Genomic DNA, 19,937 nt, shown 5'->3' on the forward strand with positions numbered 1-19,937 from the left:
GACTATAGAACATTGTGTTTCTTGTATATGTCCCTTTTGTTTTTTATATACTGTCTGTGATTTCAGGATGTTGTTTTCTTCTTTGCCCCTCACTTCCTACGTACATCACAGTTATCTCATGGGGGCAGGCAAGCTACATGGACTTGGATGTGTAGTTGGTCTCAAGTAGCTCATCTGTGTATCATAACAGAAGGGTTCTTTTACTGCTAATTGTTTTCTAACCCCTTGTCTTAGGAGACGAATCTTGGACATCTTTCTCTAGATACGATGTACTGCACATCCCGCAGAATTTGCCCACAGAAGAGTTAAGACGAAGAATCGGTCCCCCAAAAGCTGGTCACGYGTAATGACATCTCTCTGCTGGCTCTGTCTCTTTCACAAGGCTTGATTTTAGTAGCTGATTCCACACCAAACCCTCGCTGAGTAATGAAGTAATGCTTGTGTTGTGGAACACTGTAAATTCAATTTACACTGAATTACCATAAATACTAATTTTTCTTATTTAAGCCTGTGCAGTTTTCCAGTGTGTGCATACATGTGTGCAAACAGATGTGTATGTTATTGAACATATACCTATCACTGCTCCCCCTTCCTTTCACTCCTCATGCTTTACTGCCTCTTGTAAAATTCAAAGGACTGTAAAAAAACGTAGTTCAAAGTATTTGGATTTTCTTCAGTTATGAGGAATTGCAGTCTGGGTAAAAGATTCTCTTTGAGTATGGGATTTCATGAACTCAGGCCTGTAAAAAAAGAATATGGGGAGAAGAGAGGCTCATTTGTAAATGGCTGTATTTTTTTCTTCTAATCAAAAACACCTTCATGTCTAAATTCTGAATCTTTTGGTTGTTCCATATAGTCCGCTTGTTATGAAGCCCCTGTATAAAAAGATAATGGTATGCATTCTTTAAATTTTTTAAAAATATGTATTTTTTTTATCTTGCTACATTCTGGTGCAACTCCCATCCTCTTTCTGCTTTCTAGAGGAAACTGGAGGTATAGCAGAGAAATGTCCAAGACATGCAAAAGGTATATGCATTTTGTAGAGCGCAGCTCTAGTCCCAAGCTCTTCATATTTCTGTAGAGGGAGGCAAAGAAAAATGAAAGTCAGGTGAACTGAAACTCTCCTGTAAATGAATGCAGGGGCTTATTTACCACCTCACTGCTGAGAGCAGATGAAGGATGCTACAGGATGGGCATAGGCCTTTGCTGACTTAGGACAAAAGTGTGGACTTCTCAAAGGTCCTAAGAGTGGGTTGGCCCTTTTTTCCACACCCTTCTCTTTGGTGTCTACAAGGTTTGGCTGTTTATACTCAAGCAGGGGAAAGATTTGACTGTAGAGATAGTAATTTTGTATATAGCGACGTAAGTTCAAAGGCAGTTAAAACACCATAGATGTTGACAATTTTTTCCTGTAGATTAGTTTTTGGCTTGTCTTCCGTAGTTAGCTTAGTAGTTAGCTTGACATGGTCACAGACAATAAAATAAGTGGCAATGTGTGAACCACATAGTTTTGTAGTGGCAGCAGTCTTTTTTACCCGTAGGACTGTGGGTCTACGTGTCTAGCCCAGGATGGCATTTCAGCTGGGTTGACTAGTGTTGAATTTTGACAGCTGCTGTATCTGTCTCCCCAGCAGCCAATAAATTCACATAGCTGATTCATTTTGAAGTGGAGTTTTCTCAAACACAGGGCTGACATCTCTCTGAACTTTTATTTGAATTAAACACCGCCTGACCCTTTCCTTCTGCACATGACAGCAGTTTTAGCTGGCTTGCTTGACACAGAAAAACATAAAGCCTTTCTGCAGAAATGTCTAAAAGGAGGGCAAAAATTTTCCCAATTTACTTTTGATGTGCAGGGAAGGCAACTGTAGCAATTAAGCTGTCTGCTTCCCATGTGGGTTCCCTGTAGATACACGTCCTCAGGAAAATTCTAATGATTATTTTTGCCCTGATTTTACTCAAATAGGTTCTTTACAATTTAGGTAATCTGTCTTCATTTTCATTAAAGGAAGACACCACTGAAAGGTGTTTCAATTAGTGAGCCTTAATTACAAAGGCAAACATTATATCCAAAAGTGTAAGTTTAGATAAAATTGCCTGAAGTGTAACTAAAACAATTAAAAAGATACTCCCTTGGTAGTCTTATGCTTAGAAGGCTGACACATGCAGCCCAGGATTTGGTGGAACTTGGTTTTGAACCTTTTATTTAATAAAAAAGACTAGAGATCCTCTTTCTTCTTGTTGATAGGCTATGCAACTCGTATGTTTTGGGCATAAGCTAAAAGATATATTTATGTACACCTGTTTATTATTTTGTATCATTCCCTTAACTTTCATATGAAATGCCTGTTGGAGAGCTCTGAATTTCTCCTTAAATAGTCTGTGAAGAAGCGTCAGCCAGGACCATTAATGTTTTTATACCAAGATGTGAGTGCTGTCAGCCAGTACCCTTAAATAATGAGCAAAAGTCAGTGACCATAGCAGACGGTAAGCTTACATGAACTCCAGAAAGGCTTTTCATCCATAAATCAGACTTAGGAACAATGATTTTATCTTTGTTTCCAAATCCTATCGAATGTATAAATTATTCAGATCTACTCAGATTACATATAACCACTGTAGATTTTGATTGTGCTGTTTGACTTCCACTTTCTTAAAAACACTTAAATGTTGCAAATAAACAGATTAAAGTTTAGATTTTTTTTTTTTTTGCTGTTTCTGCTAACACTGTTCATACTGTTTTCTCACATCACTGTTGTCTTGTTAGCCTGATTATTTTGCTGGGCAGGATGAGAATTCGTACCTTATATTCTGTCTATGTAGAAAAGGCAAACTGCTTTAATGACACCGGTAAAATTAAAGCAGTCAATCTCCTGAAAAGTTCCAAGGACATGAAAAGGCCTATATTGATATCACTGTTTCTCTTTAGGAGGGGAACACTGTTCTAGTTTATCCTGGTATGCTTCTTGACCACTGTGCTTTAAATGATATAAAAATTGCTTGTTGGCCAGGACTTCAGTATTATGCTTACATTATGATTTTGAAAGAGCTGGTGTTGTCTGAACAGTCCCTTATTCACTCCAGTGAAAGCTGACTGGATTAGTTCACACCGTGTCCAACAGTAATTCCATTTAAGCAGACTGACTTTGCCTAAAATTTGTGAGACTACAAGTTTTATGGGTTCCACTGATGTGGCTATTAAATGGACTGGTAATCTCAAGTGTGGAATAGCAGTGAACTAGCATGGTTTTAATTTCTTGATGCAACCTACCTTGATCTGTAAGTGGATGCTTGTCTGCGTATTCAGTCACTCTAATAAACTTAGTAGATACTGAGATATTTGGTTAAAAAAAAAAAAAATTCCCACACTGAAAAATGTAGTTGTAATGACCATGTCCCACTTATTCAATTTAAACATCACTGAGAGAGTGCATAACCCATAGTCACTGGATACATTTGTTTTCACAAAAACATTTTTTGAAAGTGTTTTTTAAAAAAGTCAGCAGTCTGTGTGAACTGCTAAGCATCTATCCAACATGAAAAATCACTCATTGTTAACCAACATAAAACCTAACAGGTGGTTTTTAATTGTCCTGTTTTGGACAAGATGTGGCCCCTCAGTGTCACAGCACTCATTTTAGATTCTTCTTGGTTTCCAAACTATTGTCATTGTCCTTAGGGCTTAAGATCTTGGGATCTACAGCGTTAACTCTCTGCATTTGTAAAGCTGTAATATAAAATATAGGTATAGCTGAACAAGGTTTACTGAAGAGCTTTAAGTCTTGCTTAAGAAGTGTAATTTATTCAAGTCATAAAATATGCAGTGCTTGTCCTTGACATGCCCTGTTTATGTTTTATCTGATAATTTCAACAGACTTAACTATGCCACCATAACATTCAGATTTTTGCAACCTTGATCACCACAGCATAGCATCCATTCAGGAAGAATGACTGGGACATGCTTCCAGTGGTGACTTATGTGAAGCTGTGATGATTTACATTTGATTACATGATAGCTCAGTGAATCAAGGAAGTACAGTAGTCAGATTTTGAAAATTTTTATTTTTTTCAAAAGGCAAATGATGTCCAGATAGTGAAGACTTTAGTACTGAGAAGGTCAGTTTTGTATTGATGCGTTCAGACTTTATTCAGAAAGACTGCTTAATATTTTAGTTAGATTCAAGCGATTTTTATTTGCAAGGAGATAAGCTTTGCAATATATATTAATAGTCTGCATATCAGTCATAAAAATACGACAAAATATACTAATGCTGGTAGAGCATTCCTGGCTAAATATTTGCTGGAACTTGAACCTGGAAAAAGCTAGAAATATTTTACTTAAAAGAAAACTACCGCCCCGTGCGAATGTGCAAACATAATTTGTAAGTCTTCGAAAACTATATCCAGTAGAAATATAGTGGTATTCTTTATATGGAGGATGGAGGGGTGTGTGTGTGTGCGCGCATGTAATTGAAATGACTCATGCTAAATGTATCTTAAAAGATTTTGTGCATATTCTTAAAAGATTGCTGAGCTTAGAGATATCTGACTCAAGATACGTTCTCGGTTTTTGTTATTGTTGTTTTTGTTTTTGTTCCTTTGTTTTAATTCGGGAATACTCCAGGTAAATTTTCATTCTGTTCTAGAGTCACATTGGAAAATCAAAAAATCAGCTTTGGAAGACAGAAATGCATATTTGCATTTTCAGAGAATTATCAATGACAAATCTGTTTGTTATTTCTTGCTTTCCTTGAATGTATAGAGGTTAAAAATTCCCAAGTCGTTGTTGTATCTCATTAAACTGAATGGTGAAAGTTGTGTGCCTGATCTCTTTGAATACAGTGCTGTTAAATAAAAAGATAAGATTATTTCCTCATTATGAATTTTAGCTGACTACCTCTTCACAAATGTTTTTTTATGTAGCATTTTTTCATATTTGTAATTCCTGTGTGAATGAACAGATGGAAACATTTTGTGTGCAAAACTTTGGGAGTAGTTAGAGAAGAGCTAAATGGTGAAGTTGTGTGTTCATTGATACTTCTGACATAAGTTTGTCGATTCATAATTTACTGTAAGTATAATTTAAAGCATTCCTGCCCTCTTGGTTCTAAGTTCTTCCTGAGCAAACATCCATGTATGTACTACTGTAATTTTCTCATTTGACCTAAGGAAGCTTTTGGCATAGGTACTTCRATGATGTAGAACCAGGTGACTAATTTGTTTTCCTTCCTTGTCTGCAAACAGTGGTTTGGATTTAGAAGAAAGAGGAAAATGAGTAAGTACCTGTAATTCAAGCTAGGAGAAAGTGATCAATTGTACTACCTTTGTAGACAGATTGTCGCTTTTCTGTAGATAAAATATTACTGTCTTTGAGGGAGTTCATTTTAGATCGACACCATTTAAATTGGACTCTACCCCAAAGTTCTTCAGATGTTCTGAAGCTGTTTTATTGCCAGTGCTTTTTCAATGCCAGTTCCTACCTGGGAACTTCTCTAGTGTTTTTGTAATACAAACCTCCAGAAGGGAGATGTACAGAAGAGAGTTTGCCCCAAGCTGCTTAGGGGTTGGGAAACTACAAGGTTGCTCTTGCTGTGTAGCACAGCGATTACAGGGTCTAGCACCTACTGCAGCAGCTTTCGGGACAAATTAACATAACAGATTTACAGAGCTGAATGTAGCACTGCTGCAGAATCCATGACAGGCTGTCAATATCTGTCAAGACAAAAATAAGAGACGTTTATTCTGTAGTAGGCTGTGTATGCAGGGAAATAAATGGTTTCCGTGCTTCAGCATATTCATGTGGAAGATACTGTTGTTGGGTATTATATAAGGAACTAGTGCTTATTCCATTAGCAGTTATCTACAGACAGTGCACAATTATTGTAATTAAGCATCTCAGCGTAAGGACATGTCTTTTTACCACTGAAATCTATATATCTCTCTGAGATTGCCTTAAAAGCCAAGAATAAGACAGTAGAGCCATTCAGGCCAGAGAGTGAAGCATGCTTTATGCCACTAGGACTGTATGAGAATGCTGGATTGTCAGAACATAATTACTGCACWGAAATTTACTCAGAATAACTGTAATCGTATGGAACATGCCATGTTTTTTTTTATGGCATAAGCAGACATCATTTTGGATTTGCATCTCATGCAAAAGACAAAATTTTCATTTCCACAGTACCTACTAAGCTGCCTACCAAAAACCATCAAGAGTTTGTTTTGTTAACATATACAATATCAGAGCATAAGCTGTTAAATACTGCTCAGATGCTGAAGCTGAAAGATGCATGGATATTATTCAGTCTAATGGAAAAAAATTAAAATTTATTTAAAAAACTGTAGGTAACAAATCTGTTCCCTTAGTATTTTTTTATTATTGGCTTTTGATAAAGAGAAATATGCAGTAGACTTTATACTAAACAGATGACGCTAATATGCCTGAAGTGTTGTGTTCCATATATTTAATAAATTATATTGTAGGTGGGGGTGTTTGCATACTTTTAAATTATTCACTACAGCATTTTAGATAATTTAGCTTTGTATCTCATTTCTGAGCCCACTCTCAATAAGCTAATATTTCAACCACAAGCATTCAACATGTTGAGAAAAGGATGATTTTTAGGGGAGGGAGGGAGAAAGAAGGAAGCAAAGCAGCTGGCATTTCTTTTGGTTTGGAAGAATAATTGAAGATAATGTATTGTTTCACACCTGCCATACTTCTGTCTTCAATCCTTGGCTATTGTCAGCTGGCATAATTATTTATGACTTAACAGAGCTGAAGATCAAGCCCCAGTTATCCTGGTATCAAAAGTGAAAAAAACCCTAAAACCAGACAAAAGTAGCTGGCTATATAGGCTTGACTCAGGAAAAAAATAATAGGTGGTGGTGATGGCTTTTTTGATTGAACAGGTAGAACTAAGCAGTGGTAAAAGGCAAAATGAACTATTGTTACTAAATACGAGATTTCTCTTGCTCCTACTGCTTTGTGTTGAAATTTCTACCTAACTTGACATTGTAGAATGGGTTGAAGAAAAGAACTATTTAGGCAATGGTGGGTTAGCTTTTATTTCAATATTCTGCTTGTATTTTAATATTGTTTATAAATACCAGTAAAATGAGTGCTCATAGCTGAACAGCTGGAGAAAGGTGGCTGGGTGTTGATACTCCCTACTTGCCAGGTATTTGTCCGAGTATATTCTGTCTGCTCTGAAGCCTGGGGATGAAGAGAGGAGAGTATGTGCAGCCCTATAATGAAGTCCCACTTGGAAGAGGCATTGTACAATTGGTGCTGTGTGGACCCCTCTTGACAGCTTCTCAGGAGTTTTTCCAAGGAAATGGAACTCAATTTTTCAGGGCACAATTTCCCCTCCTGCTTTCTCTCCCCCTACCTTTCAATTTTGAGGGCTCATGATGGGGCTAAGTATCAAGTGGTATTCCCCATCCAGGGCTTGTACTTTGTTATGCCCAAAATGAAGAATGTTTCAAGTGCGTAGAAGGGCCTACTAAGATGTTGCCTTAAAAAGACTGGGTATTGCAGGGTATTTGTGTGTCCGCCAGACCCAGCCTTGCAGAAGATGCACTTTCTGGAATGCTTGAAGATGGCAGGAAGGGAAGTTTTCTCTTCTGTTATCTCACCTCAGAAGCTGAAGTTTGCTGGGCTTGTGATCTGTGTGAAACAGTCTTGTACTGATTGAGTGTTTTGACTGATAAATGTATCACATGTGGTGGAAGGAGGGTTGAGTTGGAGAAATAGCCATGAAGATTTTTGAAGGATTTTTGTTCTCCATTTAGATGAATAGATGAAAGCAGGTTTTGTTTGTTTTTTGTTTTTTAAGTAAAAGATGATGAGTTTTTGGAAAATGTAATCAATTCTATAAGCTTTGTTTTCTGCTTAGACTACTGCCCTTGTACTATGTACTGTTTTCCTTCCTTCCAAAGACAGTTGCATAGGTATTACCCCATAAAACCTAGGATTTGAAATATCCTCTTGATTCCCCATTGCAGAGTGGTGAGCCTAAGATCGTATTGTTTGTATGTCAGTTTGCCTAAACCACAGATGTAAAATGAACAGCTTACACACGCTATCTTCATCCCAAATCCTTTTTCTGCTTTTAAAGTGGCAGTGGTCATTTTAATGTGTAATTTTCTTTTTCTAGTATTTGTGATCTTTTATGTGAATATGAATTGTTGACAGGTTAAAACCAACATCTGTCATACATCTAAAAATAAGACAGGCAAGAGAGAGTAGAATCTCGTCTCACTTTTCTGCAGCTTTTTGGCCTGGCAAAATCAACAAGAGGAAAAGTAGTAAAAACATGTTTTTGTCAGTGAGGTGGGTGGATCAAACCCTGAGTACACAAAAGAAACAGACTGATGGAGGAAGAAATCTGAGGTGATCTTTGCCGTTGTTACATAGTCAGTTTTCTGATACTAAATGCACTTTTAAAGTTTCTCTCAGCTGGGTTTTGCAGAATAGAAATGCCATTGCTAAGTGACAAGGGAAATCTTCCTGTGTCAGAATGATGACTGGAGCTGGAGACATTGAAAAGGAGATTCTGATAAGAGTGTAGCAGAAGATAAGCTTTTTTGATGGAGTCATACCCCTGGGTCTTCCTTTTTCTGAGCAGCTTCTATATTTCTTAAGAGCCTGCCCGTGGTTGGGCAAATGTTCACATCCAAAATTCAAACTACGCAAAACTTATTCAAATGTACATTCATCAAAAGACTGTCTGGGTTAATGAATATTTTGAGCAAGTGTGTTTTTTTTCATCTAAATTGTGAAACTGAACATTTGAAATTTGTAGCTGGGTGTGGAAGCTGGCGAGTTTGAGCAATGTTTGGTATGCTCATTCATTAATTTCATACTTGAAATTCATAGATTCAGAACATAAGAAAAACTTATCTGACTTCTCCAAGGTGAGTCTGATTTTGTACACTCCTGTCTGTGACCCTTTGCGTTCAGGGTTCACAAGATCCAGCAGGTTTAATACAGCTTTTGAATTTAGCAGCTTTTTCTCCTTTTCGTGTTTGTTTGTGGGTTGTTTTTTTTTATAGTTCAATAGCAGTTTTATGGATAAGTGTTTTGGTGGCTCTTTGTTTGCATTTTCAAGTAAAAGGTACTTTTAGTCTCTGGTACAACCTATGAGTCTCTCTGCTGTGACAGACCTAAGGTACCTGTGCTTCTAGGGCACTCAACTTTTTAAAAACTCCAGCCTGTAGTTACAGAACTGAATAACTAATACAACAACCACAGAGGTTTGGTATTTGGCTTAATGTTTCTTTGGGGTATGGGCCACTTCCTTGTTGTGTGTTTTCTGCTCAGCAAAAAGAGCTGTATTGCCAGATTTTTTTTGGCAGCAGCATGGTGACATGATGCACGTAAAATGTTGGGGAGCTGATAGCTTTTGTGAAGATACTGATGGAGTGATCTTACTATCTTTTTGCAGAATCATGTAAACCCAGCAATGGATTTTACGCAGACCCCTCCAGGAATGCTAGCCCTCGACAATATGCTGTACTTCGCTAAACATCACCAGGATGCTTATATACGGGTAAGGTGTCTTCTCCCTTTCCAGATCTGTGCAGTTCCCTGTTCACATTGATGATAGCCTGTTTACGGTTCCCTTCCAAGAGAAAGTTCAAAATCATGATGCCATTAACAACAATGAACTCTAGACAAGCAAACCATAAAACATTAAAACATGACATGTCTGTAAAAGCTTTGGGAAGATGCAGTGCAACTGCATAGTCTGTCATTGCCTGTCTCAGTAAAATATTACAGAAGCCATGCTACTTTTTGCTTAGGCCTGCAAAAAGAAGGGAAGTGAGCTTGTGCCTTTTTTTGGATGTGTGAAGAGTGTTCATAAAATCAGAAATGAATAATTGCACAGAATTTTCTACCCTCCTCTAAGACTACTAAAAACTAACTTTTCTGAGGAAAGGAGACTTTGACTAGGAAATACCTTGATAACTGACTGTATTGGCAGTATCCTGAGAATTAAGATGCTCCCGCTAAAATTACTTTTGTAGCTGATGTAACACTTGTAGACAAATAGGAAAGAATTATGATTCACTTGTGCACCCTGTTCCTGCTCCTGCCCACTCCTCCTCCTACATTTGTTATTTCAAGGGTAGTTTGAAACAAGTTATATGTTGCTTCCTTACATGAAGAAGCATGCAGCAAAATAATACGTGCACCTGAATAGACCAGCTTTTCCTCACCTTTATTGAAATTGAAGGTTTGCACATGGCAAATATGTCTAGCACATATGGGAAGAGAGGATAAGAAATCAATACTTGAGGAGTCCAGAAAGTCAGAGTTCTGAGACAGTTGGGATGGTTAAACTCCATAAGAAAAGTGGGCACATGCAGACTTGCTTAAAGCAAATAGTATATAACAAGGAGACAGTAGGCACACCATTCATTTCTACTAAAAAAGAATGAACTCTTAAGTTGATATGCAGTATTGTCTAGTTTTTGCTTAAAGCAGGAGAGTGTCAAGGCTGCAAGAGGTTTGTAAAGGGTGTACTGTGATATCCAGGCCAGGGTGACCCATGGACATAGTAGAAGACCACAGGAGTATCAGGTTTGCCCTTCAAATATATCTTTCTATCTCAGCCTGAATCTAGCAATAACTATTAAATAAAACTGTGTTAGCATGCAATACAGCAAATGTTTTTTAAACACTATAAATTCCTGAAGTTMGGGTTATTTATATACTGGGCAGTGAGTATTTTTACTAGAAAAACTGTACTGAATTGTAATTTTTGTTTATAAAAAGAGACTTGGATGCTTGTTCTCCTCCTTGAAATTTGGTAAGATCTGGGTCGTGCTTCTCCATAGGCTTCTTTTAAGAATAGTGGGGCACCACAGAGAGTAGCCAGTGCTCCCATATGAGAGAGATATTTTTAAGAGGTCTGAAAGACTTCAAAGAGGGCAGAAATTCTGTTGAATGAGAACTTTCATTGTCATCTCTCAATTTTTTTGTATTTTTAATCTTCATGTTGCAAGTGCTGTCTTAAAAATTGAGTTCAGTGTTGCGTATAATTAAGCACTATTTAAAAGGGACTTGGGTCCTGACTCAATTTTGTTTCTCCAGTATAATATTTTTGCTACTGCGCTACTGATCTGAGGGGCTTTGGTGTTATTTTGAGATGTCTGTCTTCATTCTTGAATAGTTCCTGAGACTGTTTGAGTGCCCATGTATTTCCCACTTGAAAAAGAGTACCTGTATCCATGTACAATAGAAGTGCCATACTGAGGCACAGCTGGATTAAATTACTTGCCCAAAGTTGCTTCAGGAACTGTTAATGCACCTGGGTATGCATTAGATTACCCGTCTCTCCTGAGCCCTGCATGGTGCTTATTTTGGAGTCACTGGCATGGTAACTCAGTCATCCATGGCTCTCCGCCTGGTTGTGCTAGCAGCGCGCTGAACTCCGGAGATGAAAGGCACTGCGCAACTCCTAGAGCACTGCTAGCCTTTGATCACAAAAAACACCTACTTTCTTATCTGTTCAGATATGCTTCAACTCCCATACCCAAATTAAAATACCCTCTCTGGTTGAGGTGAAGCTCTGCAAGAAACTGTTAGAGATGCAGACAAGTAATACTCGCATACTGAGCAACTTGTTTGACAGGAGCTCTTCTCTTTTTTTCCCCACAGTTGAGACTAGGAGACAGTTTGCCTTGTAGGAAGAGAAATTATTTTCAGCTTGTCATTTTGCAGTACAGTTAACTGCTGTGCCATGGGGTTAATTCCTAAGGCCCCAAATGAGATAATATCTGTGCTGTGGAATATTTAAAAATTTAGATTGGAAACCAGAATTGGTGTGAAATGAACCTGGAAAATATAAAGCTTTTCCTGACAGAATGTGGTATATTAAGAGAAGACACTATCAGGAAATCATGACTGCTATGCTGAGTGTACCCTCAGTACCTCATTTAATGGGCAGTACAAATCACTGCACTCTGACCTGCCACTTTGTTAGGATGCCCCTGCTGCATGGCCCTTTGTAATGTATCTTCTTATATTACTTATTGCCCGCCTTCCCTTCTAACCTCTCCTTATCCAGTCTTTTCAGTAATCTCCATTTTTCTTTCTTGTTCTCCCCCTCATAAATCATTCTATTTTGAATTAATGTGCCTAATAAATGGATTAATTAGGTGGGAAGGGTGTCTGAAGCTGAAGTGCCCTTCAGCTGGGGGCGATGGGGCTCTGAAGACAAGCACCAAACAAAGAATTCATAGTAATAGTAAATGCTATTGCGATGTGTTGAAGAGCATGCGCATGAAGGCAGTGGAGCAGATGGGTAACTGTGCATTTTGGAAAAAAGGAAAGCATTTCAGATGAAAACATGGGGTGTTACACTGCAGAGAAGGAAACAAAAATAACCAAACCTTTTCTCCCTTTTGATTCATATCTACTTTCCCACAATCCATTTCTATTATTCCTCTTTTTCCTGCTGTATGCCTGTTCCTGAAATTACAGTATAAGTTTTCTTTACATGCTGTCTTCCTTTTCCTTTCAGAGAAACAGTGTTATTTTTCTTTATTTGGACTTTGAATTAGTTGTTTTTGAGTCTCACTGTCTGTTTACCATTTAATATGACTGGGGCTTCAAGAAGAAAGGCTGTTTAGTGAAGGAAAAACCCCATGGTTTTCTTTATCCTTAGCTATCGTATTGATTAAAAAATAAAGTTTCTTGTTGAATTAGTTTCCCATTGAGTTAGCTTTTCTTTGCTATTGTTTGGTGCTATCAGTGACTTAAATATAAAGTGCACAGCATTTTTTTCATATTTCACTTAAATAATTGCTATCCTCACAGGCTCTGCTTTTAAAAGGTGGTGACATATAGTACGTGGAATGCATTGATAGAATTAAAACCGAATCTTTGCAAGAAATTTTAAAAGTTTCCACAGGAAAAATTGGCAATTTCCCAAGCTACATAATTACAGGACAGTCAGAGTGTATAATTAAAGTTAACAGTGAAGAAAATGATTGGAATAAAACTTTGTGACAGATAATCTTTTTTTGTTCTTTTGGAGCAGATAAGTTTTCCCCCCAGCTCCTATTTTCTCCTTTCCAGAACTACTTCAGCTTCAAGTTCTACTAATTTTAAAAATAAAATTTTAAGTTACCATTTAAAACAGACTTTATTCAATGCAGACATCTTGAGATTTTCTTTTTGGTGACTTGTAGCAATTTGCCTTTGAAATTTTCCTGAGTATTAAAAGGGTCTGCAGAAAAACCTTTCCATGGAAATCCTATGTCATCGTTGCTATTAGTACCTCGATTTATTGGTGCTTTGTTGTTGACTTCTTTGGGAATTCATGGTACAAGATTTTATTTAGAGCAATTTTGGTTTCAAGATACAATAGAGAGGGAGGTATAAATATATGAAGCCGATATTTTATATGCATATGTGCTTCTATGTAGGTGTTATTCACTTGCATGGGTGTTTTTTTTCATTTTTGTGTGTGTGCACTTCAGTGATTGCCAGTATTGATGTAAAATAATGAGATTTACTTAATTTGTTATAGAGTTCAAGCTAGAAGGAACAAAATGGAGCAAATGCTTTATTTGTAACCCAGAAGAATTTGATAGCTATTTGTTGGCCTGTGTTTAAAGCTGCCCGATTTCTGCCTCAGATGCTTCTAAGGAAATACTAACTTTGCAGTTTTGATAAGTTGACCTCTAAATGTGCAGTTGGCCTCTACTGTTCGTCCAGGTATTCTGGATAGGAGGCAGCAAAATCAAAGCTACTCCTCCAGTTGTGAGTGCACTGCTATTCGTCTTGGATCTTGGCTAAATTAACAATATTGGGGTAGAAAGAGAAGATGCCATTGGGTAAACTGAATCTATCTTTTAATGTGCAACCATTGAAATATTTTCTTATTTTATGCTTTTCTCACAGGCATCTAAATATAATGAAGAACCTTCAGCAGAGTGGGAGTGTAGGATTTTTATTACAGGTTATTGTTCTTCACAGTAAGTCAACTGTGTCATAGAGAAGCCCTATACTACATTGTCCATGGTGGTGACCACATATCTCATTCGTCTGAATCTGCTTTTGATGATTGACAAGTTGGTGATCTGTCTGCATTTTTCTTACAGGTTTATGATCAGCCATATTCTAACAGGCCTCTGCTTTTTTGAGGGCAGATTGTGTCTTGAGAAGACAATTATTCTGTCTCTTCCTTTTCTTTAAGCTTGTTCCATGAGAGATTGGTTCTTTTGGCAAAAACCACAAAAAAACTAAGTGGCTCCAGTTATGAGTATTGACTATCCATTTGTTTAGATTCAGCTTAGCTGGCTACCCAAGCTTATGCCCAATTCTGTATCATTCATTAGATGAGTAGGCTCTTTATACACGTAGGGAGAATAGGTATTCCTTGCAAAGAAATCATGTTACTGTAGCCTGGAATTTGACTCCCTCATCTGTAGAGGAGAAGTTTGTTTTTTTTTTCCCTTTGCCCATGACTTTTTAAAATATATTTCATGCAAATATTTGTTAAATATTAATTATGAAATTTGTAAACAGTATAAAATATTGTCTACAGGGTGGGAAAACAATGCTGAAATCCATGCTGTAAATTTAAATACTGGCCTTGTTGATCCCTTGGTGTCTTTTATGATGGATCCATTGCTACCACATTTTTGTGAATGACATATAAGGTACTTAGTGATAGGTTTCTAAATTTTCCAGTCTTATCTTTAAAACTTATTTTAAATACTATTAAAATGCTACAAATCTAAACAAAATGTTGGAACTTCAGCTAAGCCAATAGTGGTTTTGATTACCTGAAAATGAAAAATAAAGCCAGTTTAGGGTCAGAAATACAACACCCTCTTTCCCCTGCATCTGCTGAGCTGGAAAAGCAGTTACTCACAGAGCCATGATGCAGAGAGACTTTTTTCCACAGCAGCTATTGGAGCTGCTACTTTTGGGTAATGGAGGAGGGGGTTCTTTTTTTTGAACCCATCAGAAGTGATGGTGGAGGAGTAGGTGCTGTTTGTGAGCCCCGGTGATGCAGACAGGAAGACTGCTGACATTCTGCAAAGACCTTTCAGAACTTTAATGGGTTGAGTCATAGTCAGACTGCGCGCCGTGTACTTTCTAACCATGCAGTTGTTGTATAGGAGGCTGCCTACACATCCTTCCGCCAGTTCACAAAGTCTCCTCGTGCCTACTCATTCTAGCCTCATCAGATATGAGTAGTCCAACATATAATTTCAGCACTTTCTGAAATAAAACTGAGCCTGATTTCTGCCATGCTATTTTTCTCCAGAAATGATTGGAAAGGAATGTAATTTATTTCTTTGCTGCTAAAGGTGAAGAGAAAAGTGAGCTCTGTTGCTTTTGTTTTCCTGTTGTGTATCATGGGAGAATACAGTTTTATACATTAGGCCTAAATGTCTAAGCACAGTGGTTCCCAGCCTGTTAACATGTTCTTGCCTTCTTTTTTCTTTACCTTTTTTTCCCCCTATTTTCTGTTCCTGCCTTCTATTCATGTCTAATTTATGTTTTGCCTGCCTTTTATCTTTTCCTAAGCCTTGTTCAACGTCTCTGCTTTCCCTGCCAACATACAGGGAAATCCTGTGTTTTTAATCCAGGAGCCCATGTCATCAGCTGCAAAATCATGGTGGGGTCCCTTGAGTGAAGAGAAACCAAAGCCTGAAGTGGCTGATTGCAGCGTAAATATGGAGCCAGGTTAATCCTGGGGGCAGAAGAGAATTGTGAGAGAGCTGTGGCACCCCCTGTTAGCACAACCCCATCTGATACGTGCTGTGGGACATATGACAGTGTTGCAGCCCTACGTTTGTTCAGCTCACTTCTCACCATTCACGGCACAACTGAATCTTGCCATGTGTATGGGAGCTGTTGGCAAAATGCGGTCCTTATCCAAAGCACCCAGAAGTTGTTAGGGGTCTAGCTATTGTCTTTGGTAGGTTTTGAATCAGAGCATGAGTTGCAGTGGGAGCATAGGAAGATGATTTGTGCGGCCTTTGTAGAACCACAGTCCCTTCACCTGCAAAACTCCGAGATGTGTATACATGGGGCAAGAAGAAGAGTGGCTGTGGCATCTCAGAGCTCTTCCCATTTACTCTGTGTCCTGAGGTATTACAATGCCTGTCTCACTGATAAGAGATAAAGGTTCAAGCTTTTGCAATATACCAATACCACAATAATATTATGGCACTGGTGGGACTTGTCTCACTCCATGGAAGAAAAGAAAGAATTCAGAAACTTGCTACATCCTGCAGGTGTTGTAGGTTCCTCCCATCCTCTTCTGTCTTAAGAGAGCAAGGAAGGGGAAGTATTGCCCTCTCACACTTGAATGGGGCGTGTAGGGAGGAAGGRTACATGGCCGCTTGTGTTCAAATTGGAATGCTTTTCCTTTCCCTTCCCCTYTGTATGAGTGTATCAGGTTGTCTCCTGGCTGCTTAGCCATATCCTGGGCTCCATGCCTTCTCTTAGTAGCTCTCACTGAGAGTAGCAGACTGCAGTGCACTTTTCACACTATGTTGGTTATTCCCCAGTTCTTGCTCATGCTTTTTTGCTCTTTGGGGCTCACATCAGACTCCTAGTGTCTGATCCTTAATGTGGTCCAGTAAAATTAGGTCTCTCTCAAATAAGGCATGGCTTCCTAGCTGAGTTTCTCACGGTCTTCCTAGCTGAGTTTCTCACGTCAGTGGCTCCTTTCCTTTTCTGTTCCAGCATCGGTAATAGGCCCCAGCTCTTCCCTCTGGTCTTGGCTTAACAAATGGCAATTCCAGTCCCTTTCCGAGGAAGGCAGACAGAAATGTTGTGGTGTTTTAGTTTTGCCTTAAATAATTTCTGTTATGCCTCAGGAATATGAAGGAAGGCCGAGATAAAGGCGAGAGGAAGCATGGGACATTGAAAATGAAACAGGGGAGATAATACAAGAGGTTAGAAGGGACGATGCCGAGGGAAGGCTCTTAGAAGCACTGATATCGAAGTTAAGAAAAATGACAAGCTGCCTTGGGAGGGAAGCAAAATGGAGAAGAGGAAAATAGAAATTGAGTCTGCCTGCAGTAGAGTCCCTTATCCTTCTCAGGAAGCATATCCTTCTTACTGTTTGCTTCCTGAGGAGTTACTGAAAGCATCTAAATGAAATAGGAATGGCGAAGCCTGCCATAAGTGATAAGAAAGCTTACGAAAAGGTAAAGCAGAGTGCCAAGAAAAGGAAGAGGAACCCTGCAATTCTTTGGCATTAAAATGCTGCCAGACTGTTCGTGTTGGACCTAGGGAGGTTTTTACCATCTTAACTAACCAACTCTCTGAACTTCTTGGTATTAACCTACTGTGGACTGCTAGAAAACTCAGCCTCTGTTAATGTAGGATCATTTTAGATAGGACTATAAAGTAGGTGTAGGGAAATGCTCCTTTGTAATAGTGCAGCAGTGTGTGTTGAATTGTCTGTTGTGGGATTTATTATAAGTATTGCTGCAGTTATAGTAGATCTTGTAGTCTTTTATTTTCTGTATTTACTTTCTAGTCATAATGCATCTCTATTCTAGTGCCAAGCTCATAGTTCAGGAATCTAAAAATTACATCTGCAATTTCTGTGGGGTCGTGTACTGGGAGCCAATTTTATCTTTAATATAAAGGATTAAGGGATTGGCTAAGTGGATTTTCCCAATGAAGGAAGATTGTCTGGTGGTTTCTTCCTCCTGTTTTTTGATGGGGAAGCTTCTGAAGATGATACCTGTTTTAAAAACTCTGTTCTTTGTCAGTCATTAGCTGTCAGTTGAAGGAAAAAGCTTCATTTTTGAAGCTGATGCAAATTTTTAAGTCCATGGTAGTCAAATGTGGAAAATACTTCATTTAGTCCATTGCCTCCCTGAAGGTCTGTTTTATGCTTCTGGGATAGTGATAGACTCAATGAATAATTCAGTGGAAGATTATAAAGGAACAATTTGAATTTTCCTACCATGAAGTTAGTATTTTGATTTTGTTTTCTCTGCTTCTCGAGCTTTTGTGTTATTCTTCTGTGATCTTGGCATGACACTTGAATTTGTTATATTATTGTCCATGCCATTGGTACATAGATTGTAAAAGAAGGTGGCTGTTCTTTGGGTGATGCTGARCACCATTAATTATAATACAATGGAAAGTATATAAGATCTTGCTTTCAGAAACAAGAACCAAACATATTTCCTAAGGAAGAATATTCCTTTCTGTACCTTTTGAAATGTGTTGTTGGACAATTGGATGTTGGGGGGCTGCCTCCTGCTTGCTGAAAAGATTTTGGCTTCAGAGAAAACAGGGTGTTTTAGGCAATTCATATTGCTAACTCAATTCCCCAGAAAATTCAGCTGTCAGCAGTTGCTTACCAGCCCTGTCTGAAATGTCTACCTTGGGAAACAATACCAAGCCTTCATTTCTCTGTCTGGTTACTCCTTGGTTTTGTTTGGTAATTGGGAAATGTTTCCCTTCCATTTATGACAGGAGTTCGTAAATGAGAGAGGAGAAGTATCTACATTAGATGCATTAAAAATAAAACTGTACAGATCTGTATTCTACTTCAAGTGTTTGTCCAATTCACATGCCTGAATAGGCTGCGAAGTTTCATCTGTAAAAATGCCAAAAAATGGATAACTAACATTGGCTTTCTTAAAAATGCAAGGAGTTGAAATTTTAAAAACACTCTAAGCATCTTCCTTTCTCCTCATCTATCAGTCAGTTCAACTCCTCCTTCTTGTGATTCAATTTCATTCTCTGTCCTCATTCTCTGTCTGTCTCTTTCTCTCTCTTTCCCTCCACCTCCCCCCATATTTTCTGGGCTGCAATAGATTTTTCTGTTCTTTTTTCACTTCATCTGTTTTCTCACCAACTCTCCGTACTGTCTTGCTCTTTGGTATCTTTTCTCACTCAAACTTCTCATGTTTGTGCTCTCTTGGTAATTTTCTTTTACTTTGTTTTTTTTCCTTGAGATTTTTCTGTTTTTTGTTTGTTTTTGCTTTTCCCTAAAAATCCTTATTTGCTGTTGAGTGTTGCAAATTGCAGTTTTTTTCTGCTCTGCATTATAGCAGTGGACAGTAGTGATCAAAGGAACAGGGAGGGAGAGAAGACTATATGCAGCATTTACTACTAGTGTATTGTGAGATGGGTTTTGATTTTGTCTGTAACGGCGTACGAGAAGCCATGTTTCCATATGGGGGCTTCCCAGTTCTGTAGCTCTAAAAAGAGTGAATAAAAGAAGCAGCAGCTGCAGTAGATACCTAATATCAAAGTACAGGGCAGTCAAGCATCCCAGAGCTGAGGTAGGATGGAGGGAAGCTAGTCTCAGTGCTGGGCTTGTCCCATCATGTTCATGGAGGCTGCCTCGAAATACTTGCTCCCCTGAGCAAAATTAGCTCCTGTRCCTGCAGATTGTGAAATGGCTGGTGGATCTGGAGCTCGCTGGGGACGTGTGAGGGAGAGGAGGAGAAAGATAACAGGGTGCAGCCACTTCATGAGCATTAATGATAGACCTCCACTTGAATGAAGGTTGTGTGGGCTTGTTGACTTCCTTGCTACTTTCTTTTCCTTGGGAAAATAATTGTTGTGATAGAAATGTGAATTAAGCCAGCATTACACACTGTAGGCATGCACAAGTATTTTCAGTCTAGAGCTGTGTGTTATGTTTCTTTCCCTGTTATAGTTTTCACCAGCTTACTAAGCAAACATGTCCGTTCTGCTTATTTCTCCTCTGTAACCAGATTGATCAAGGAAATAACATTAAAATCACACCCTTATCAGCTGTATTTATAGCATTTTACTTTGGAATAGGATATGAGTTGCTAAGTCGTGAAAAGTATGTTACAAATATACTAATGAATGTTGTAAATCTGTTGCCAGGATTAGAAATGATTTCTCTTTGGGCATTTATAAGAGCCTCTTTTTTTTTTTTTTTTTTTTTTTTTTT

At 38.3% G+C, this 19,937-nt stretch overlaps 1 protein-coding gene across 1 annotated transcript in view; it reads left to right on the forward strand.

Annotated features, from left to right (window-relative positions):
- Nucleotides 1-234: 234 nt before the first annotated feature.
- The window catches only part of LOC112974603 (engulfment and cell motility protein 1-like), a gene marked incomplete at its 5' end in the record, with an annotated part of 183,896 nt that continues 164,193 nt past the window's right edge, over nucleotides 235-19,937 (forward strand). The window contains 3 exons of the mRNA XM_026083741.1: nucleotides 235-343; nucleotides 8,808-8,919; nucleotides 9,450-9,554. Of these exons, the coding sequence (XP_025939526.1) occupies nucleotides 235-343; nucleotides 8,808-8,919; nucleotides 9,450-9,554 (326 nt within the window). The remainder of the gene's footprint in view (nucleotides 344-8,807; nucleotides 8,920-9,449; nucleotides 9,555-19,937) is intronic.

This window comes from Apteryx rowi, unplaced genomic scaffold, assembly GCF_003343035.1.
Source record: "Apteryx rowi isolate R43461 unplaced genomic scaffold, aptRow1 scaffold_613, whole genome shotgun sequence".
Taxonomy (NCBI): Eukaryota; Metazoa; Chordata; class Aves; order Apterygiformes; family Apterygidae; genus Apteryx; species Apteryx rowi.